This window comes from Tachysurus vachellii, chromosome 6, assembly GCF_030014155.1.
Source record: "Tachysurus vachellii isolate PV-2020 chromosome 6, HZAU_Pvac_v1, whole genome shotgun sequence".
Lineage (NCBI taxonomy): Eukaryota > Metazoa > Chordata > Actinopteri > Siluriformes > Bagridae > Tachysurus > Tachysurus vachellii.
In genome coordinates this window covers 19,427,783-19,451,722 of record NC_083465.1, presented here as the reverse complement: position 1 = coordinate 19,451,722, position 23,940 = coordinate 19,427,783, and the positions used below count along the sequence as shown (strand labels likewise).

The 23,940-nt window shown below is 35.2% G+C and overlaps 1 protein-coding gene and 1 long non-coding RNA gene across 2 annotated transcripts in view; both read left to right on the top strand.

Moving 5' to 3' along the window:
* The window catches only part of LOC132847462 (cilia- and flagella-associated protein 46), a 78,314-nt gene extending 66,648 nt beyond the window's left edge, over window positions 1–11,666 (top strand). Inside the window, exons 50-60 of the mRNA XM_060872758.1 lie at window positions 499–578; window positions 1,351–1,503; window positions 5,346–5,425; window positions 5,832–5,892; window positions 6,276–6,311; window positions 8,603–8,702; window positions 8,814–8,926; window positions 9,945–10,026; window positions 10,941–11,077; window positions 11,190–11,264; window positions 11,424–11,666. Of these exons, the coding sequence (XP_060728741.1) occupies window positions 499–578; window positions 1,351–1,503; window positions 5,346–5,425; window positions 5,832–5,892; window positions 6,276–6,311; window positions 8,603–8,702; window positions 8,814–8,926; window positions 9,945–10,026; window positions 10,941–11,077; window positions 11,190–11,264; window positions 11,424–11,521 (1,015 nt within the window). The 3' untranslated portion in view covers window positions 11,522–11,666. The remainder of the gene's footprint in view (window positions 1–498; window positions 579–1,350; window positions 1,504–5,345; window positions 5,426–5,831; window positions 5,893–6,275; window positions 6,312–8,602; window positions 8,703–8,813; window positions 8,927–9,944; window positions 10,027–10,940; window positions 11,078–11,189; window positions 11,265–11,423) is intronic.
* Window positions 11,667–14,867: 3,201 nt separating this feature from the next.
* On the top strand, window positions 14,868–15,456 carry LOC132846797 (uncharacterized). Its single transcript, XR_009648543.1, has 3 exons — window positions 14,868–14,968; window positions 15,088–15,162; window positions 15,321–15,456. It is a non-coding gene; the product is annotated as an uncharacterized LOC132846797 (long non-coding RNA).
* The last annotated feature ends 8,484 nt before the right edge of the window (window positions 15,457–23,940 follow it).

Genomic DNA, 23,940 nt, shown 5'->3' with positions numbered 1-23,940 from the left:
ATGGTTTGGCACTCCGTCCAGGGCATATCCTGCCTTGATGCCCGATGACGCCTGAGATAGGCACAGGCTCCCCGTGACCTGTGGTAGTTCGGATAAGCGGTAGAAAATGAGTGAGAGAGTGAGTGATTGTTAGTATGTAATGCACCTGCAAATCCATTTTTCCAAATCATTATGTATAGAAAATCTCGGCTTCTGAGAAGAAAAATCTTGAAAGCACAGCTGTACATAAAGGGTTCTTAACTTCAATCTCAGACCACAACCATCGATTGAGGGGCTGTCAGCATCAATCCATAGCAATCTCTTTGAGATTGTCTGTATGTAAGCAGATAATTGACCTGACTGAATCCAAATCCTTGCTTCTTTCACAGTTTAATTTTCACTTCTGTATCCTTCTGCACGCATCTTTGTCGTTTTTTTTGTTGCTAATCCTACCATTCTTTCTTCTCTCTCTCTCTCTCTCTCTCTCTCTCTCTCTCTCTCTCTCTCTCTCTCTCTCAGTCATTTCCCTCGATCGATAGTCATTGATGAGACAACTCGGACCAAAGATAAACAAGAGCAAGAGGCTACAGATAAAACTGGTAATTACAGAGCTAGCTCTGACTTCATAATTTTACACATGCTTACAGAAAACAAATCCAATTGATATAGTCCCAAAACAGCCCTATCCAACTGCCGCAGCTCATTGTATGAGATTTAAAGGAAAGCTTTAAAAGTTCATACCTTTAATCAGCTGATTTCAGCATGGCTTAGTAAAGAATTCAGGAAATCATTCTACCAAGATGTGTTTTAGATAACATTTATTGAAGCAATCATCTATTTAATTTACACCTTTTTTAGACTTTTATATTATATTATATTATAATTGAGTTTTTCATTGTTTTCTGAATGTAGGAAAATGTGTTGAATGCTGCCAATAGGGTGTTCAACCAACTTATGAAAATCCAATTATATAAAATATCTTGCTTACTAAGAACAACTAATTTAGAAACAAGTAACACGACTGAATGGTGTTGTCAGTTACAGATAGTTTAGAGCTATAATTAAGACACTGTATAATAAATCATATTAGCAATTTTGACTAACAGCACAACTACTGAGACATTTGATTTAAACTTTTGTCTAGTTGTCTATATACACTATGTTTTTGACCTAAGCTTTTTTCATGAGACATGTTACAGTTCACTGTTGAGATCAGAGAGGATAAATTAAATAAATAACTTATGAGACCATGTGAAAAGTCTTTCTTTTGTCGGAGAGACATGCATATTGTCTGATGTTTTTTTTATATCTGAGTATTTGTACACACTCATCGGAGGCTGTATGTCTTGTGTATATTTGCAATACTTTCAGAGCATGGCGAGTATATAGTGGTGTTAGCAGACACTATGTTGCTGGAGTTGCCATTAGAAGCTCTCACTGTTCTGCAGGGAAGTGGAATCAGCTCCATCTCACGGGATATCTCCTTGCAGGTCTTTCACACACGTCTCCTCAGAGACAAGCAAGGTAAAACAGCAGCTGAATGTTTACATCTAAAAGCACAACATTACACTATCTGCCTTACTCATATCAACTATATGATGTTCATTATATCCATTATGTCAAGAATCTGTGCAGGCATTCAGGAAGTTGAGAAACAGAGTGCTAACACCATGCAATCAAAGGTGTAATATCATGTAGTGTTTTTATTTACAGCACTTGGGGTTTGTGCATTCATTAATGGATGAGTTCTTTTTGTGGGTTTTATTGTTATGATTTATATTATGCAGGATATAAAGAATGAACAAAGGACATGCATAGTATTAATGTCACACTATCTATAATAAGAAGAAATGTAGCTGACATTTTCATCTACAATATCAAAACAAAATCTGGATTAGAGTTTATCTGAAAGAGATCACTGAATCAGATTACATATATATACTGTACAGCTTGTCATCATTGTTGAGGCAATACAATTACTTACAACATACCCACACAGCCATGCAGTAGCTAGGCTTTGTGTGACATGCTGTATTGTATATATGTGTTGTATGTTATTTGTTTCTAAGACAGCATTGTTTATTTCTTATTATTACGAATCATGGGTATTCATCCTGGGAAGAAATCCCAAAGTCTTTCCAAATTTAGGTGCAGATATTGATCTTATAAACAAAATAAATTTCCTCAAAACCTGTGATGAACTTTTACTAATCTAAATATGACCAAATTACATCTACAGATATAGTATAGATAACGTTTGTGAACCCTTTAGAAATTCCTATGTTTGCATAAATATTCCAAAAACATCAGATTTTTACACAAGTCCTAGAAGTAAACAAAATGAACGCAAACAAACAAATCAGCCAACAATATTATACTTCTTCCTTTAATTATTGAGTAAAATAATTAAAAAAAATAAAAATTACATATCTGTGACTTGGAAAAGTTTTTGAAACTCTGCTTTCAGTATCTGTTGTGAGCCCTTGTGAAGCGATAACGGCAAGGAAAGTGTCCGGTAACTTTTGATCAATCCTACACAATGTCTTGGAAGAATTTTATTCCATTCTTCAGTACAAAAGAGCTTCAACACCAGGGCGGTAGTCCTCACATGAACTGCTTGCTTCAGGTCTTTCCACAATTTTTCTTTTGGATTAAAGTCAGGACATTGACTTGGCCTTTCTAAAGCATTATCTTTGTTCCTCTTTAATCATTCTTTGGTAGGCAGTCTTGGGTGCTTGGGCTTGTTGTCTTGGTGTATGACCCAATTTCTCTTGAGATTCAGTTCATAGACAGATGTCTTGCCATTTTCATTTAGAATTCACTGGCATAACTCTGAATATATTATATTGTTCCATCAATGATGGCAAACTGTCCTGTCCCAGATGCATCAATACAGGCCCAAAGCATGATACTACCACCACCATGTTTCACAGAAGGTACAAGGATTTTATGGTGGAATTCAGTATTTTCCTTTCTCCAAAAATATTGTTTCAGTGGTCTTAAATTTCCTCCATTTGTACAGAATCTGTCTGACTATAGATTTTTGGAGTCAAAACTCTTTAAAGATGATTTTGTAACCTTTTCCAGCCTGATGAGCAACAATAACTCTTTTTTGAAGGCCTGAGCAATCTCCCTTGATCCACTTCCACAAACACGCAACATGAACATCAGAAATTGATATATCTTTAAATAAAATTTGGCACTCATGGAGACCTGATTGTCATCCCATTGACTGAAATCAGATAGACTTAAGATAGAATTTGACCTTGGAAGTAAACACTAATCTCACAGATATTTAATATTGGAACATTTTTCCTGAATAAAAAAAATTACCAAGTATAATACAGTATTTGTGTCTACTTTGATTGGTTTACTTAGACTTCTTTTGGGACTTCTGTGAAAATCTGATGATGTTTTGAGTCATATTTATACAGAAATATAGAAATTTCTAAAGGGTTCACAAACTTTCAAGCGAAACTTGAAAAAAAATAAATCTTCAAAAATGTTCTTAAGTGAAGAACACCATTTTTCCAAAAGATAATTCCTCACTTGGTATTTTCATGCTGATCAAGGCTAACAGCTGAGTTCAGATCTGTTGGCTTTGAAGGAGATTTTTATGCACTCATTCACTGCATTCATTTTTCATGACAATGTTTCATGTTTCATGAAAAATGTTTCATCATGGGAAAAAGGTGATCTCAACTTTGTACTCTTTGTATTCTGTTTGTAATGATTACTTCCTTTATGGGTGCATGTGGGTCAATATCAAGCCTGCAAAATGCCTGCAACAGCAAAACCGAGCCACCATTTTTTACCTTTAACCTGCTGCCGATGTGTACATATTGATGTTGTAATCAAATAGGGTGAACACATGTCTAAATGGTTTAGATATTGTTTTTATTGAAGAACTCTTACCAAATATTTCGTTGTAGAACTGTCAAAACTGGTCAACAGGAGGAAACTTGTGTAGTGCCGCTGAGATGAGAACTTGCTGACCTAGCTAACAACTTACTGAAACATTAAAAGTCATGGCTGTTGGTAGAAAAAAATCAGAAGGTATTACAGGAAAGTCTATATGCTTCCTGAGGTGTTTCTGTGAAGACTGTTAATCTCTTTCTACTTCATCTCATTTAGAAAGCCTTTAACACAAATTCTATGCTAATAGGAATAATCTAATAAAAAACACTCAGGATTTACATCCTCGTAATCTCTTTTAAAATTCAGAAAATTTCTCCTGTAGGTGTAGGACTGGGGGGCTGTTATAGATGTTAAACAATTAATTAATTTCTTTATTTTTTCCAATGCACGCGAGTCTTGTGCATGTAAATTGACTAATTAAAAGCTAGTAGCTTTAGTGAAGAAAGGCTTGCATGTAAATCTTGCTTTGACTCATCAGAGTCTGGGTATTTGTGAAAACCAAATTTTCTATAAATGGGTATAAAGTCTAAATGAGAGTGACAAGATTTCAAACAGACATGGAATTTGTTTTCACTGCATGATTACTGCATGATTTGTGGAACCAGTTTAATACACAAAAATGTTATAAATAAAATAACTGCTTCAGTCTGTGTGTGATCACAACTGTTTCCACCCCATGCAGTGTAATCAGATAGACAAGTGGCAGCAGCACAGTGCAAATAAACAAGATTCATATAATGTTTCCATCATTTAGAATAGGGATAATGTGATTGTAACCATGGCATGGTAGTACGTGCCTGGAATTGATCTATAGATTTTACACTCATCATTCTTTAGATTTTACACAGAATGCCGAGAAAATGTAAATTAAAGTTTTCATTGGGTGGCATTTCTGCAGTTTTAAGTGTCTTTTTGAACAGAGAGTTTAGAGTAAAATGACCAGACTGGTTTGAGCTGACAAACTTTTTGATGCTGACCACTGAAGATCTGTCATCAACAGCCATTAGGAGTTTTTTTAGGAGCATAGAGTTTTTGTAGTTTACTTATAAGGCATGAAGGTATGACATTTAGAATCTGTTTGTCATTCGAAACATTTTGCATTCAAAGGACTAATTGTTAACAGTGTGCAATGAAACACATCGTATTGATATTGTTTTATTTTTTCCTCTTCCCCTTCCTCCTTGTCTGCAATTCATTGAACTTACATTTTCGACATTATATTTTTTTATCTAGTGGTTTCCTTTTTAAAATCTGTTGTCATTAAACATACAGGCCAGCAAAGGTTCAGCAAAACTTTACTCAATTACTGATACTGAAGGTCATTTTGTGTGTGAGAAATTGTGATAGGTTATTACTGTTATTGGTTTTAGATTAAGGTGCCGCTGTCATTTAAAGTTCACAGTCAGGTGGCGATATCCTGTTCCAACACTGTGTCCTGTTGATTACAGTTGAAAGTGACAACAAAAAAGAGAGAAAAAGTGCAAAGGCTGCAAAAGGAAAGGGAGATCAAAGCAAAGCCATCAAAGTGGTGAGTCAGCTAAATTAATTTTTGGCAGGCGAAGCAGTGGAATATTACTTTTATGTGTAGTCACAGCTGTCAGATATTTAACTAACCCTTCCTTTGCTTTTAACTCAGTTTCTTTCAATCAGTTGCCTAATGACGCTTTGTGGTTGGGTGCCCGGCCATTTTTCACTTTTGTCAGCATTGGCTGATGGACTCAAATAACTTTGCCTCTCTTTCACTTTGACTCTTTCAGCTTCCTTTCAAATGCCCTTTTAATTTTTGTCACTTTCTTTCCAATTCTCATTTTTGTTCCTGTCTAGACTTTCCACTGTATTCTATAGTAAACTCTTTAACTAAGCATCTGAAGTTACAGTATTTTTAATTCGTATGTGCACAAGTTGTAATTAATATTTTCTTTTTCCTTGTTTAGGCATCAGTGGGCCATGTCGTACCTCCACACACTTTTGTAGTGGATTCACACAAGTTCAAATGTATCCTTCTTTTTGTATTGTATAAAGCATGAGAGAAGAATGAATTTTTTGTTGACATTTATGTACCTCACATATATATATGTATATATATATATATATATATGTATATATATATATATATATATATATATATATATATATATATATATATATATATATATATATATATATGTATATATATATATATATATATACATATATATATATATATATATGTATATATATATATATATACATATATATATATATATATATATATATATATATATATATATATATATATATATATATATATATATATATAATATTGGTTTAATATTGGTATAATATTTAAAGATTGGTTCTCTTTTCTGTTCCTACGTTTCTTTAACTGTTGTCCACAGATATTGTTGATCTACACAAAGATGGAGGAGACAGCAGTGAGTACAGTCTAAAATTATACTAACACTTCACAGAGTGAAGACAGGAAAACTCAAAAAGGCTCTATATTTCTCATCCTTATTTATTTTGTTTTTATTTTTTATTTTATTTTTTATTCATTTTTATTGCTAGGCACTTATATCAACACAAAAGCACATACACATACATGCCTCTGTGCTGCTCAGTTCTTTCTCTTATAGTGCTCGTCTCTACCCACTTTATCCTTGCTGCTCCTCACTGAAACACAGAACACATGTTTGTGTAATCCTGCATAGGTATACATCCTTATTACTTACTTTTCCCATCCCACCCTCCATGTACATGACCATGTCCCTATATCTTAGATTCAATTTACAGCATATTGTTTCTTCACTAAATAAAGAACAAGCCTCATACTTTCAGTTAATTTTGATTGTTTTTTTTAGATATTAAAATTGCAGAGGCTTTTGGAAAGAAGTTTGTTCTAATTCGGGGGTGTGCACACTTACGAGCGTTTTTTCTTCTTTCCCCTAAAAATGTTCTTATATGATTTATCTTTATTTATGTATTTATTTATTTATGCATCACAAAGATCTTTCACAGGGGTGTGTAGACTTACAGTATGTCCATTGTACGTGAAATATACATAAATATATGGAAAAAAAATGCATCTGTGCATGAGAAGATAGAATAGAATAGAATAGAATAGAATAGAATAGAATAGAATAGAATAGAAAGGTCTTTATTGCCAAGTATGTTTTCACATACGAGGAATTTGTTCTAGTACAGAAGCTCCACAGTGTAAAAACAGAATATTTCTGACTATTAGAAATCAGATGTCATTAGTTTCACAGTCCTGTTGAGCAAAGGCTGAAAGATAAACGAATATTATCTAAAATAGAAATAAATATCCAATAGAAACATTAGTTTATACATGTTTCCAGAACTGACAATAGTTACTGTTGCTTTAAATCAGGGATTCTAAAACATTTTACAGCCAGGGCTTAAAGTAATTGTAACTGTCATTGACCCGCCGAACATCATAATAAATAACAAATCATTTTTATGGACCAGGATGTGAATTGTCTATGACAATTCAACATAAGTGACATCAAATGTAATGTGTTTTTATTTGGATCTGACTGATATTCCAGTGCTTTATCTGAATGCTGAATTGTGTGTAAATATTCCATGATAGAGAAATGACCTGAGAGTTGTTCTGAGCACATACTGACAGGGGATTAATCTTGCTCTTCCTGAGATTTATAGGTGTAATTCCTAGAAGCGTGCTTGTGTGATTATAGGTCCTGGTCCTGGTTTTTCTAGCCTCACTGCATATGATCATCTCAGATACTGGTTTTGGGTTTGGGATTTTTGGTAGTTATTTTCAACAGCAAAAACAATGTATAGTCCTTCTTTCATATATGTCATATATATTTCAGATAAACTGCTCCAAAATTTTTAGAAATCACACACAATTACATTTATCTTCAACGAAGCTTTCTTCCCCAATCCTTATTCCCTAAACACATCCTTTCTCAGTCCTGATGGACATTCGTAGTAGGCACTGGAGCGCTGCAGTGAATATCTATCATGTGGTGCTCCTATCAAACCACACATCACAGCCCACTACCTGGACAATTTATCCAAGTCCTAAGGGACTCGTTTTATTCTTTTATTCTTTCATGGAACATAACACTCTGAGCAAGGTAAATAATTTGCCTCTCTGCAGTAACATATAAAGTTTTCCGTTGAACTGGTGAAATTCTCTAGCATTGCCCTGTCCTTGTAAACCACCACTGACCTTACAAAATAAGCATACAACATAACTATATATATGTACAGTAGCTTTAAAACTTGACTCGTGTTTAAGTTGCATGACCTTTTCTTATCCTAGGTAATATCATAAACATAGATGTATGGATTGATGAACATGCCTGCCCTGCTTTTATATGGATGCCTGCATTGGTGCAGTGGTTTTACTGCAGAGAGCGGCCTGAACTCTCACTATGATTAATTATTTAAGATGTACAAAGCCAGCTGAGTGGAGACTGTCAGTCACCCATTACCATTTCTAACTTCAGCTTGCATCAGCCGGTTGTGCTGTATTTTCCAGTTACAAAACAATTTTTACTAAACCATTTTTATATACTTAGATTCCGTTGAGATCACTGCTTGTTTGCTCCTTTCAGAAGCACAAAATAATACTGAATTTGAGTAATTAGGGCAAAACTGTCAAGCTTGTATATATGCCATATTTAGTAGTCTGTCTTGCATAGATGTCAGATATTGTACTGTACTATCCTATTAGGGAGCAGTCCAGCAGAGGCCATGAGAAAGATCCTAGACATGTACTCACAAAAGTTCACAGCTCACTGGGAAGGAGTCATAGGAAGTGAGAAGGCCTGCAGGTAAGAGCTGACCTATGATCAATATGCATGTATAATTTTTTTTGCCATAACTCTGTATACCTTTCTGTAACAACAGTGTGTTTACTATATAACTATAAATATGTTTCTCAGCCCTCAAGATTTGGAGCGTCTGCTGACAAACTGCAGTTCTTTTATCTTCTGCAGTGGAGAAGGCTTTCTCACTTATATCTCTCCTGACAGACTGGCCAACCTCAATCTGAATGGTATGCCCCCAAAGTACATTCCCATCTCTGTTTTTCCTGTAACTCACAAAGAGCTAGCTAGTTTATCTTGTGTCAAATGTAAAATGCCAACCAGGAGGGTGCTTGTGTTCTAATACGTTATTTTTGAAGAATATAGATGTTTACCAGACTAAGCGAAAATAAAATCTGGACAGTGCTCACATTTAGCTGTCTTTCGGTGTTACCATTATTATTTTTGGATGTGTTGGCAGAGTAGTGAGAGCTCTCAAAAGCGGTTTTCTACAGGTGCTTTCTGCATTAGAAGCAAGATTATTGAAAATGGAGCATTATTTGCAAATATTATTATATCTTAGGGTATACAATGACTAATATACAGAATGTCCCTTTACTTTTTGATGCAGATAATGATAATCATGTTACTTATGTAGCGTAGTTACATGCCATGCCATTACAGAAGTAACATAATGATGCTATTATCTATATTAAAAATGAAAAAGACTTTCAGTTATTGTAGCAGAAGTCTCCTGGAGCAACACATTACAGACTCTGAGGTTATAATTGTACAATATAATTATCCATGCCAGGGTAGTTTTTGCTGTTACCACATGAAGTGCATTATTTTCCCATATATGTGCATGGTGTGAGAAACCAGAAGTCTTTCTATAAATGTTACATAAATGTCCCCTCACAAAAACATCACCACATAATATACGTAAAGATACTTTTTTAACATAAATACTTGTTTTATTAATCTGTTTTTTCTTATTTTTAGATTATGTGGAGCCCACCATACAAGTCCCTGTGTATGACCTGTCACTATAGAAACCCTACCATATTAGAACAAACCCATTAATATTAACCTGTTGTTCAAGCCATGAACTTATACAAAAATAATGCACACCGTCTGACCCCTCATATTCAAAAATTCAACCAAATTGTGGTGTAATACATTTTACCTTTTAATTATGTTTATTTTAGTTGAATTATGTATATTTTCAGTGATAAAATAATTATATTCAATTTATGCCTCCCTTTTCAGAATGCCTGTTGGCTGTCCTCCTTGGCATGTCTCATAACAACCCTAGCATGTGGCATCAATCTCAACAGGATGTTCAGAAGAGGTGAGAAGACACACGGTGCTATCTGGTTTATATTTCAGGACATTGCTGTTGTTTGAGTAGTGACCTCATTGTTTTGTGATGGCTTATAAAAGAAATTGTTGCCCTCACTTTAAGTTGGTTGTAATGTTTACAATATATAGGGCAGCTTGGAAATTCCTTTCAAATGGTGACATTTAACACTGGTCAGGGTCGCAGTGTTTTAAATGAGGTGGCCATACTGTCATAGCCATAATTCACAGACCATACTGATACTGCTGTCATTTCAACCTCTGGGGGTTTTTCCATGTTTTTCTGGTAAACAAACAAACAAGTAACTAAATAAATGCTTCCAGTTTAGGCCATTCCAATACTGACATGAATATGAAGGTTTGCAGCACTACAGATACATGTGTTTTTTTTGTTTACATTTTGTGTTCACGTGTCTTCCCCGCTCTTGTCTAAAGGCACACCTGTTCCTCATGTGTCTAATTGTCTCCCTATTTATTCCGGCCGTGTTGCCTTGGGCAGCACGGAATCATCATCTTTGGGTCATCTTTGTCTCTGGCTTGTTTCTTTGAGTTTTGGGTTTCTTTTCTTTCTCCTAGTGTTTCCCGGGTTATGTTGTATTTAATGAATCATGTTTTTAGCTATCCTGCATTTGGGTTTGAATTTCTTCTTGAAGACACTCCCGTTTCCTGACAATTCTTTAGAAAACCTAGACAAGATTAAATATTAAATTAAATATTTCCAATATTTCCTCATTTTGGAGAAATATAGTTGAAATTTTCTCTTACAGCTCTCTTTCACAATATTTTACTGTTTGCCAGAATTCATAACAACATGTAACAAGTTTTCTACACCACCTCAGATATGAGGAAAGCTTCACTCATTACAAGATCTGATCTCTCTTGCCTGTCTTTATTTGTGTACTCTAGTCAGGCCCACCTTGCTCTGGAAAATCCTTTAGAGTGTGTTTATCTGCTCACCCTCAGTGGAGTTCACTCTGTGATGCTCAACCAGTGGGCCAGCAGCAGCAGGACTAATACACACCATTTGGAAGCCCTCATGGAAAGTAGGTTTCCAGCAAACACACAATCTCAGACACCCCAACACAAGTGAATATACACACAGATTTTAATGTGTATTGTTTTATCAACACGTGTGTGTTTGTTGCTGTGCTTTAGATCTTCTGAAAACAGGATTAACATCTGGTCAAGCTGTCCATACTTTGCATGAGAGAGCATCTTTTGCCCAGAGAGGTATTAGAATGTGTGTTTGAGAGTAAATGGTTGTGTTGAGTTTTATTTTATGTATTTATTTTTATATATGTTGCATGTATAGCTCATGTATTGTAATAGCTGACTTTTATTATTGCTATGAATATTTTCATTCATTTCTGTTATTACCATCTTCCATAGAGCCTGAATGTGCTCTGAATCAGGATGCTGTACGAGACTGGAGTTCTTCTGCTTTCAACTTCATTATCTATGGATTACCTAATTTAATTGTCACCTGAACACATGGGACATTCTCACTTTAGGAAACAATAGCGACAATACACACTGTTAAAATGAATTCAATAATGTTACTGTTCCAGGCACAAAAATCGACATCAAATCAAATACATACTAACATATCGTTGATTGTTTATCTTTTTCTACAAACCCGATTCCAAAAAAGTTGGGACACTGTACAAATTGTGAATAAAAACAGAATGCAATGATGTGGAAGTTTCAAATTTCAATATTTATTCAGAATACAACATAGATGACATATCAAAGGTTTAAACTGAGAAAATGTATCCTTTTAAGGGAAAAATAAGTTGATTTTAAATTTCATGGCATGAACACATCTAAAAAAAAAGTTGGGACAAGGCCATGTTTACCACTGTGTGGCATCTCCTCTTTTTATAACAGTCTGCAAATGTCTGGGGACTGAGGAGACAAGTTGCTCAAGTTTAGGAATAGGAATGTTGTCCCATTCTTGTCTAATACAGGCTTCTATTTGCTCAACTGTCTTAGGTCTTGTTTGTCGCATCTTCCTCTTTATGATGCGCCAAATGTTTTTTATGGGTGAAAGATCTGGACTGCAGGCTGGCCATTTCAGTACCCGGATCCTTCTTCTACGCAGCCATGATGTTGTAATTGATGCAGTATGTGGTCTGGCATTGTCATGTTGGAAAATGCAAGGTCTTCCCTGAAAGGGATGACGTCTGGATGGGAGCATATGGTGTTCTATAACTTGGATATACCTTTCAGAATTGATGGTGCCTTTCCAGATGTGTAAGCTGCCCATGCCACACGCACTCATGCAACCCCATACCATCAGAGATGCAGGCTTCTATACTGAGCACTGATAACAACTTGGGTTGTCCTTGTCCTCTTTAGTCTCAATAACATGGCGTCCCATGCCAAAAAGAACTTTTTTTGATTCGTCTGACCACAGAACAGGTTTCCACTTTGCCACAGTCCATTTTAAACGAGCCTTCAGCCCAGAGAAAACGCCTGCGTTTCTGGATCATGTTTAGCTATGGCTTTGTTTTTGACCTATAGAGTTTTAGCCGGCAACAGCGAATGGCACAGTGGATTGTGTTTTCTGGAAGTATTCCTGAGCCCATGTTGTGATTTCCATTACAGTAGCATTCCTGTATGTGATGCAGTGCCATCTAAGGGCCCGAAGATCACGGGCATCCAGTATGGTTTTCCGGCCTTGACCCTTACACACAGAGATTGTTCCAGATTCTCTGAATCTTTGGATGATATTATGCACTGTAGATGATGATAACTTCAAACTCTTTGCAATTTGTCTCTGAGAAACTCCTTTCTGATATTGCTCCACTATTTTTCGCCGCAGCATTGGGGAAATTGGTGATACTCTGCCCATCTTGACTTCTGAGAGATACGGCCACACTGAGAGGCTCTTTTTATACCCAATCATGTTGCCAATTGACCTAATAATTTACAAATTGGTCCTACAGCTGTTCCTTATATGTACATTTAACTTTTCCGGCCTCTTATTGCTATCTCTCCCAACTTTTTTGGAATGTGTACCTCTCATGAAATCCAAAATGAACCAATATTTGTCATGACATTTCAAAATGTCTCACTTTCAACATTTGATATGTTGTCTATATTGTGAATAAAATATAAGTTTGAAATTTGTAAATTATTGCATTTCTTTTTTATTCACAATTTTTACTGTGTCCCAACTTTTTTGGAATCGGGCTTGTAGTACTGTATAATCTGTATAATGCTGTTTTATGGCTCTTAATAAAAATACATTTACTACAGGCTTTCCCAGTTCTTGTTATATTATATATTATTATATATTATATTATATTTTTTTTTTGTTTTTTTTTCTTGCCATAATTTGCATGGTTTAATAATTTAAGTCAATTATTTTGACTTGAATTATATTAATTATATAAGTTTTTAGTGTATGCAGGTCTGTGAGTGCACAAAAAAGCAGAATGTTGGTTTATATTGACAAATGCTAATCTCCTTTTGGCTTGTTTTATGCCTGTTTCTTATGTTGTAATTATTGGTCCATTCCTTGTCTCTGTAACACTCTTTAACATAGAGACCAGCTGAAGAGATGCTTTACACAAACAAAAGGGAAATGAGCAAGCACTGAACACAGTGCTGTGAGTTATGAATTAGTGTGAAATGAGAAAGGAGAGCACTTCATTTACAGCAGGGACAGGAAGCTTGATCAACACATTTGTTTATATGCAGTATCATGTAAATATATTCTTCCATCTGTTCTAATTTTGAAAGACGTTTGGTTATATGCTTGAAATTGAACCTGGTTAGGGTTGTTAATTCAGAGGAATGGGTTTATCAGAATATGCAGTGCAACATGATTACCCATAATCCCCTAATCCGTTGTTTTTCAGTAAATTCAACTCACTTTTTTAATTAAAGTGTTTTTAATTAGGACACATATTTCTCTTTACTAAATCCTCCTGCTTTTGAAGGGGTAGATAATATTTCCCTATTTAGTAGTGCATCAGGCTCTGGTTTTTAAAGATGTGTGGAATTTATTATCTCACGAAAAGGGTTTATGCTTTAAGCAGTGCCAGTTTGTATTATGAAAAGGTTTGACATGTTTTTAAGGTTGTTCCAGAAAGTGCAGTCATGTAAAAAGCAGCAGAATCAAGAAGGAGACATTCAACAATAATGAGGGTAACCTTTACTTCACCTTCCCTGACTCTTTCCACTTCACTGATCTGCAGTGGATTTGACTTCTTGGAACTGAAATGTCCATAACCATCTTAAATAAGTCTTTTATATGTCTAATAAGAATATAAACATTGATTTTAGTATGTATGTGTAAGATGCATGCTTAATATTCATAGTTTGTTTATATATACTGTATATATTTAATTATTATTATTTCTTAGAATACATTTTATTATTATTAAATATTTTTTTAGAACAATGTTGTCTGTATTGTATTGTTGTCTGTATTGTATTGTATTGTACAGGCGCTACATTAGGTTGTTCGTCAGCTGATTTGAAAAAACACAAAAAAAGAACGGCACACAAGACAATTAACAGAGGTTAGCCACATCTGTTAGCCATCTCACCTTTTCACCCAGTCTAAATGATTACAACTTCCTGAACAAAGCAAGGACAGTACAGCTCTGAAAGCTCTTTGTAAGCTTTGCCCTCAACCTTGTATGAAAAGACCTCCAGCTCAAGTGCACTTGCTAAAAAATTATTTCATATAAAGCAATTTGATGTGGGTTGGTGGATGTAGCACACATGAGGTATGAAACACACTCTACTATATGTTAGCAAAAAAAGCACCTCAGTCACTTTTAAAGCTTGACAGTGCTGATAAATTCTTTCTAGTATCTATGTTAATCTGCTCACCCTCAGTGGAGTTCACTCTGTGATGCTCAACCAGTGGGCCAGCAGCAGCAGGACTAATACACACCATTTGGAAGCCCTCATGGAAAGTAGGTCTCCAACAAGCACTTACTGTACAATCTCATAGACACCCCAACACAAGTGAACATACACACAGATCAAAATGTGTACTGTTTTATCAACATGTGTGTCTGTTGCTGTGCTTTAGATCTTCTGAAAACAGGATTAACATCTGGTCAAGCTGTCCATACTTTGCATGAGAGAGCATCTTTTGCCCAGAGAGGTATTAGAATGTGTGTTTGAGAGTAAATGGTTGTGTTGAGTTTTATTTTATGTATTTATTTTATATATGTTGCATGTATAGCTCATGTATTGTAATAGCTGACTTTTATTATTGCTATAAATATTTTCATTCATTTCTGTTATTACCATCTTCCATAGAGCCTGAATGTGCTCTGAATCAGGATGCTGTACGAGACTGGAGTTCTTCTGCTTTCAACTTCATTATCTATGGATTACCTAATTTAATTGTCACCTGAACACATGGGACATTTAGGAAATACTCACTTTAGGAAACAATAGCGACAATACACACTGTTAAAATGAATTCAATAATGTTACTGTTCCAGGCACAAAAATCGACATCAAATCAAATACATACTAAAACAACTAAATATGTGATCTGTTTACTGCTGTCTGTTTTATGGCTGTTTTAAAACAAGGACGGTACAGCTCTGAAAGCTCTTTGTAAGCTTTGTATGAAAAGACCTCCAGCTCAAGTGTACTTTCTAAAAAAATATTATTACATTTAAAGCAATAGGATGCTTTAGCAGTTGGATGTGGGTTGGTGGATGAAGCACACACGAGGTATGTTAGCAACAAAAAGCACCTCGGTCACTTTTAAAGCTTAACAGTGTTGATAAATTCTTTCTAGTATCTTTAAAATAGTATATATATGTTGTTCTCAATTATTTGTATCCATCTAATAGTTGTGGCTTTTATTCTTTTTTTTTTTTGAATAGTACAGTATACTTCCTATTCGTATCTGTATTTGTATCTGTTTAGAACAAATTATCTCTTCAATTTGAATAATATGTAAACAGTACATATATACAATTCGACCCCTACTTCAAATCTGTTTTCCAAAATCCTTCAGCTGTGGCATGCAGAGTCGGCAGTACCCCCCACAGGTCATTCTCTCTTATCCTTCATTTATTCAATCATCATTTATTCATAAACAGGTTATCATGTTCAGGTTTGTGGTAGATCTGGAGCATATCCTGGGGAATGCCACAGTTACATCTAATCAGGTGTAAACATAATTGTACAGGTGTCTGTATAGATGCTCCACAGCATGTATAGCAATCAATAACAAATGCCAATGTAGAAACATATTGTGATGCTTCTTGTGGTATTCTGTTGCCTGTATACAGCTAGTAGATTCTCAGGATGGAGAGATGATGGGGCCTGCAGACAGAGTTTGAAGAGGTCAGGTGAGTGCTGGGACAGGAAAGGCTTTTAAACCAGTCCATTAATCATCTGCACCATTACAGTGAGGCTGTGGATGAAATTGTTGCTCAAGAAAAAGACCATTGATGGATTACAGAGAGAGGTTTGTGGTCATTGTCAGACAAAAATCATGATCAAGGTCACGAGGATGTGTATGTACTTACACATGATTGACAATTGGAGAAGTTAGAAATTGACTTAGAGACATTTCAGGTTTTAATTTATTTTTCATAATAAGGGACTCAGATTTTTTTTCTGACTCAGATTTGAATTTCCTTAAATTAAAATACTAGTAAAATGCAATTTACTGGGCTTGTTTTTATATTTAATAGCACAAATGATTTTTTTAATGATTTTAAACAACCATAAAATGTCTACAAATTAAAACCTTTGTTTTTATTTTAAGTTTTTATCTTGGCTTAGTACATAAGAAATTGTAGATGTATGCTGTTTCATATGCATTTCAAGTTTGATGTATGTGTTGCTTTCTTGGTGTGATGCATTTTTGATCTTGTGTAATTTGAATAGATGCTCATTCAACTACTCAAATTTAACTTTTGACTTCAGCTCGCTTTTCCTTAGGAAACATTTCAAATAACCAATTCTTAAAAAACAAAAAAACAAAAAAAAATAAAAACAGGGGATTGACCGGTCAGTCACTTTCAGTCATTATTCACTGGGTACACCTGAGGCACTAAGCTACCTTAATATAGTATTTCTAATAAAATGCTTAGTACGTAATCAAAAATACCAACTCCAAAAACTTTTTTTGTATCGTCTGTCTGCACTCGGTTGTACATGATGTCCTTTATTTAGTAAGGACAGTTTATTTTTAAATCCTTAGCTCTGTGATGTGTTATGTAGCTTTGTAATGTTTTATGCAGCACCAGGGTCCTGGAGAAACATGTTTTGTTTTGTTTTATTTCACTATGTACTTTGTCAGCTATGTATGGTTTAAATGACAATAAAAGCTTCTTGACTTGACTTATGACAAACGAAAATAACCAAGTGATGTATTTTCAATTTTTAGTTGTCCAGTTTTGTTTAGCACCTGCCCAGGAAGGCCTTCTACCAAAAAGAGGCTAGCAGCAACCATATCAAACTGTTTTTTGATGTTTGATGTGAACAGCATTTTTATGAAGCTTATTCAGGCTACTTTTTAAAAATTATAATGGTAAGTGGTATGTTTGTAGATGCATTAGAATTTTTATTGTGTCAGGTGGATTTGAATATGGTAAACTGGGCAATTATCTGTTTTCCTTCTCACACATGAATATGATCTGAATTGAAGAAGAAATAAATGTTATATGATATTTGGCTATTGAATAAACAAGAGATTAACATTAGTGCTTTTGATTGATCTGTCTGTAAAATCTAACCTTTTTTCAAATGTGGACAAAATTATAAATTAGTGGCAATATTATACAATACGCTTATAAGCATTATCCAATAAATTAACATTATTAACCTTTTCTCTTTAATTGTAGAAAAAAACATTCACTGTTCATTTTACATTCCAGATTTAAATGTCAAATTAATGTGATATTTGTTCTGAGCAGATAAAGGAGATGGGTGGAAAAGAATAAAAAGCCTCAGCTTTTGATGCAGATTCATCAAGAAAGTACAACACTTTACAGGTAAACTCACAAAGCTACTGCAATTATACTCATCGTTACCCTTTTTTACAGTCTTTTGTTTGCAGTGATCACTTACAGTGATTTCTCCCTTTTTTCATTTGACAGGAATTTTTGACTTTCTGTTTGTCTATGCCTCCCTTTTCCTCCTGTTGTGCAGATACAGTGCCCTCCAGTCTGTATTGGGGGAAGGGTGTTCAGAAGCACATGAGCAAGAACTGCAAGTAGACATCAGGTGAAGCTAAATGACTTTGCCATACAGTGGATCAGTATCTTCACTGCGAGGTGAGAATAAAGAGTCAAAAGCACAAGGCAGAGAAGAAGGCAGAGCTCTGACTGTCAAATCAGCAGAGTGATTGAGCAGAGTGAACTACCTCTGAATGTATTATGGATATCAGGTTCATACACCTGCACAAACTGTGTGATTACACACATACACATACACACACAATTGCTGTATAAATATGTATGCATATGTTACAGATTATCCACATTTTCCTTATGTAGATGAAAGATGAACAATTTTTTTTCTCTCTCAACTGTGCATGCATTGCACCAAGCCAAAACTAATGTAGTCTATAATATGATTCCACTTTCAATTTGTCTGACTGTCTAATTAATGTTTAAGTCCCCTTCATGTGTCTGTTCTGATTATTTCAGCTTTCAGCTGTGTTCAGAGACACTTGCACACAGGACACTAATTGTACATTTGCCAGAAATGTTCTTATTAATATAAGGTTTTTACTTATTCTCAGCTATAATTACTGCTGTTTGCTGTTTTTGGGCACATTTTCCTTTTTATTGCTGTTTTCTATCTCTTTTTCTGACACATAAATTCACATTTGAATAGCTAGTATTTCTATGCATGTATTCAGTTAGGCATTTATAGCATCAGGGAATACACAGTCACAATTTTATTTTGAGGTTCATTATGTTACACATTCTCTACCTGGCCAAGAAAAAAGTCGCCACATGGTTTTAGCTAATAGGTAAGCAAAATGGTAAGAGCCTTCCACTGGATAATTACTGCAGCGGTCCGATTCTCTCTCAAAAATACATGATCGTGCCAACATATAAATGCAACTCTGGATGGAAATAAAGTTTGTGACATTGCATAAGCTTATCAAAACATTATCACAGCCAATGAATGGTGGAATCAATGAAAAAGGTTGTCCAATTATATATTAGAGATAACAAACTTTTACATCTTTTTGTTTACTGTGAATACATCAGCTGATGAAGCACACATGACATAGTATAAATAAATGTAAATAAATAAATAAATAAATTTATAGTCACATCTCACACAACTTTCTTATACAGAAATTGTATGCAGAACTGTGAAGCATCACTCTGTCATGTCCTCTTACTGTCAAAACGTTGCACCTGAACTGGATTTGGGAAGAGAGGGAGGAGAGCTCAATACATGTCTTAATGTTTTATGAACTGCCACCATCTCCCTTGAGACTGATGCTTTCTGAATTTACTGCTGAATTAAACCATGTGGAGAATTCTGTCTGCCTGATTTTAATTCTGTTGTGTAAATGTAACACAGGCAAGCATTAATTAGTACTTACAAATTAATCCACAAACTTTATGCGTGGAACTATAGTACTTTCTATTTAACAGTATTTTTTAAAGCTACAAACACTGCAATTTGGAACCTTTTATGAGCTAGATTAGAGAGAGTGAACCTGAGAGTAAACTCAATATTCAATACCACAGGAGCTTTGAGCTTAGCATTTAAACCATTTAGACCAGATATAATGTAAAGTCAGAGGAAAATCAAGAAGGGTGAGCAGAAGAAGAGTGCTCAAGGAGCCTTAATAAGCCAGTCTAGAAGGTGTCATTCAAGGTGATTTAAGGTGACAGTGGGGGTGACAGATCATTTTTGACACATCGAGGATACACAGCTGCCTAAGACTTATAAATAGTACCAGCAGTGAGTTCTCATACACTTTCATGACTTTTTTGTCTTACTTCCATGTACCAAGGTAGTATGTCCACTTGCTTGGTGCAAAACGCCTTAAAAAGGACACAACAAGAGAACATTTTAAAATAAATATCTGGTCTTTATGAATATTTTAGAAAGTGAATTAATGCAGGAGTCAACGTTTTGTCCATGCATGGTGCCTTCATGATAACTCCCTTCATTCCCACTTAACCTCCTCAAACCATATACAGTAGGCCACAGTAGATCCAACCATTTTGCTTTAAAACATTGCATTCCTTGTTTTTTTTTTTAAACATAGCTTTATCAGAGCTGTGTTTCTTCTGGCCAATGTCCCTGCCTCGATGCAGCATACAAATTTTCTTGCAATCAATTAGACACACATAACTTGGACATTGTCACAAAGGATCTTTGCAGAAATCCAGACATGGATATCTGGTCAAGATTCTTTTATAGTGACTATACTGAGTACAGCGAAATGAAAGCAGATCTTACAGGGTAATTCACATATAATTTGTATAATTGTAAGAATTTAAATAGGTGTATATGTAAAGAAAAAAAAACAACAACAACTGCACTTAAGATGAAATTAATAAATAAGTCAATTATTTTAAATAATGAATAAGGCATAAATAAGTATGTAAATATTTTATATAGATATACCGATACAGATTTTATTTATTATTCATTTTTTTTTACTGAAATATACAGATATAAATAAGTTATTGCACAATAGTCAAACATAGGGATTTGTAAATAGTGAGAGGGTATTAAAGCGTAACAGAATGTGAACATGTCAGTAATAAATAATATAAAGAATGTAAGGGAATGTAAACCTATAGGTTTGTGTATAAAATGCTGGATTAGATTGTTTACCGGTGTGTGAATTTTCACAAGCCTGGCAGCATTTAGCTCCTGTATGGTGCTGAGGCAGAAGCTATTCTTAAGTCTATTGGTATGTGTGATGATGGACCTGAAATGTTTGCCAGAGGGCAGCAATTTAAATACGTGATGTCCCGGGTGAGAAGGGTCCTTTAGGATGTTTGCTGCCCTTTTAAGCTGCGTAATGATCTAAAATGAAGATGTACAGTATAAAATAAAAATTAATTCAAATAAATAAATACATTCATATTATAGGAGTTTATGGTGGGTGTCAACAATTTAAAAAGGAAAACAAACCCTAGTGAAAAGTATTATTCTGTAAGTGTTGCATGTCAGAAGTATACCTCAACACTTTACTTTGCATCTGCTCATCATATTTAACATTACATAGACTAATAGGGAATTAAACACAGAGCAAGATTTTGTAGGAAAATAACAATGATGCAAAGACAGTTTCTGTTACCACCCTGAAACTGATAATTAATTATTGTTTATGTTTTAACATCAATGATTGGAAGCAATGTTATGAAGAGGACTGGTCCAAAATTTTGGAATTTGAAATTGTTTTCTTTTAGTTGTTAAAATTCTGTTAAGGTTCTGTATATTACTGAAGTATAGGATTTACTGTAATTCTTATATTCTTATTCCTTTGTTTTTTATATTTTGGTTGAGTTTGTGGGTAAAATGACTACATATTGAAACCTTGTAATACAGATTGTCCTGAATAGTTTAATCTTTTATGCCTCTGATAAACATTTTGTCCAGTTTTAAAAAAGTTTGGTAGTTAGGTATTGAGATAGAATACCTCTGTTTATCTCTTCATTATTTTCATTGTCACATTTGCCTTTTACTTGCTTTGAGTAGTATTATCCAACAGTTGTCTGGAGGGAGTCTCCAGTTGAAGCAAAATGGGTTGCTGTTTGAAAGACCTAAAACGTGTTATATGCTTCTACAAGATTTTTAGCATTATGTTGTTTTTTGCTTGTTATCCACTAGGAGGTGGGGCACATCAGTGATTATTATGTTCCACAAAGCAGCACCTGGAATTTTGGAGAATCTGGAGTGGTCCAGTAAAGGCAGGAGTTTCAGAGAGTACAGGAGGTGCTTCACACTACAGCAGGGCCTCAGGGCTGATGAACAGGAGAGACTGAGAGAGCTGGTGCAGCAATCCCAGTAACCCCCTGCAAACCTTAACCCATATCTCCTCTATGAGTTCTACATGGATGGTAAGTGTCACACTGCCAAGAGAGTATTGGGAAGCAAGCTATTTATATTTAGTCATAATAAAGCTGTCACTTCTGCAGATTTGAACTGTTATCAAATTCCTGACTTTTTTGTAGCTGGTTAATGCTGTAATGTAGAATTTACATATGTATATGTAAATGTATGTTTACAGACCGTGCCATGCTGAAGCACAATTGGTGAAGTTGTAGATCCATCAAACATCAAACGTAAGCCTTGATCTGCATGCTTGAATTCATTTATATTACGGACAGTTTAGATGACGCAGTTGACTTTTTGAAGGTCTGTTCTAATGTGTCATAGATGGCATTAACCTTGATATTTCTGTGATGCAAACACAGAAATGGTAGAAAGGGATAAAGGTCTTTTATTAAAGAGAATTCACTTTTGTCATTATTAAAATGAATGTCTTTGAAATAGAGAGAGACTTATGTTCGGGATAGATACTGTTTAATTGAGAGACTACTGGTTGGTGACTGTGGTTGAAAATGTGCTCTTCTCTCTTTTTCTCTGCATAGTAGGAGATCTAAAATTTGCCCTTTTCCATTATGTATTAGAGCAGAACAGACAGATAAGGATATGACTAAAGATAATGATAGATTTTGTAGATGTACATTATAAATGCTGCCATCATGTGATATCAGATGCTGCTGAGGCTTTTCAGTACAAATGCATGCAATGATATAAGAACATTAAGTGTGTTGATACACCAACTGTCAGATTAAACTAAGTCATAATTGTGCCTAAAATGTATGCTGCAGCACTGCTATGGTTTACAGCCAAAGTAGCATTTCTTTGCTAAGAATGTGTGACAGACGCAGCTACTGGGATCAACTGAAGCCTGGGATTTGCTCCTTTGGAAGAGGAAACTCTTAACCTGTCTCATGGGTGTTGTTGTGAGGTCATTAAAAATTGCATGCATGTCTCTGCATTTCTATCCCAGCTCAGGGTAAAGATGAAACAAGATGAGGAGAGGGAGATTGCAGAAGAGCCTCATCTCCAAGACTGAGTTTTAGAACTCAATCTGAGCTACGAGCAGGTTACCCAGGACACAAAAACGTGATTATTACATTTATGTTATTACATTTACAGCAGTTGGCAGACGCACTTATCCAGAGCGACGTACATAAGTGCTTAAATCTCTAACATTGAAAACATTAATGCTGCTTCACTAGGTTACATACTTAAGATACCATGAGTTTAAAACATTTGTTCAAAGTTACAATGAAAAAGTGTCAAAGGTTTGTTTTGTTTTTTTTTAAAATGCAAAAGATAGGGAAAGAAGTGCTAGTTGAAGTGTTTCCTGAATAAGTAGGTCTTCAACCGGCGCTTGAAAATAGCCAGTGACTCAGCTGTCCGGACCTCTAGGGGAAGTTCATTCCACCACCTTGGTGCCAGAACAGAGAAGAGTCTTGTAGTATACTTGCCTCTTACCCTGAGAGATGGTGGAACCAGTCGAGCAGTGCTGGTAAATCACGGGGTGCAGTGCGAGGAGTGATGAGGGCTTTGAGGTAAGAGGGAGCTGGTCCATTTTTGGCTTTGTAGGCCAGCATCAGTGTTTTGAATCTGATTTGTGCAGCTACCGGAAGCCAGTGGAGGGATCGCAGCAGTGGGGTGGTATGCGAGAACTTTGGCAGGTTGAAAACAAGCCAGGCAGCTGTATTTTGGATCATTTGCAGAGGACGGATTGCGTTCATAGGTAGACCTGCCAGCAGTGCGTTGCAGTAATCCAGTCTAGAAATGACAAGAGACTGAACCTGAGCAGCCTGTGTGGACAAAAATGGCCAAATCTTTCTAATGTTGTAGAGAAGAAAACGACATGAGCGAGTCACATTAGCAACAT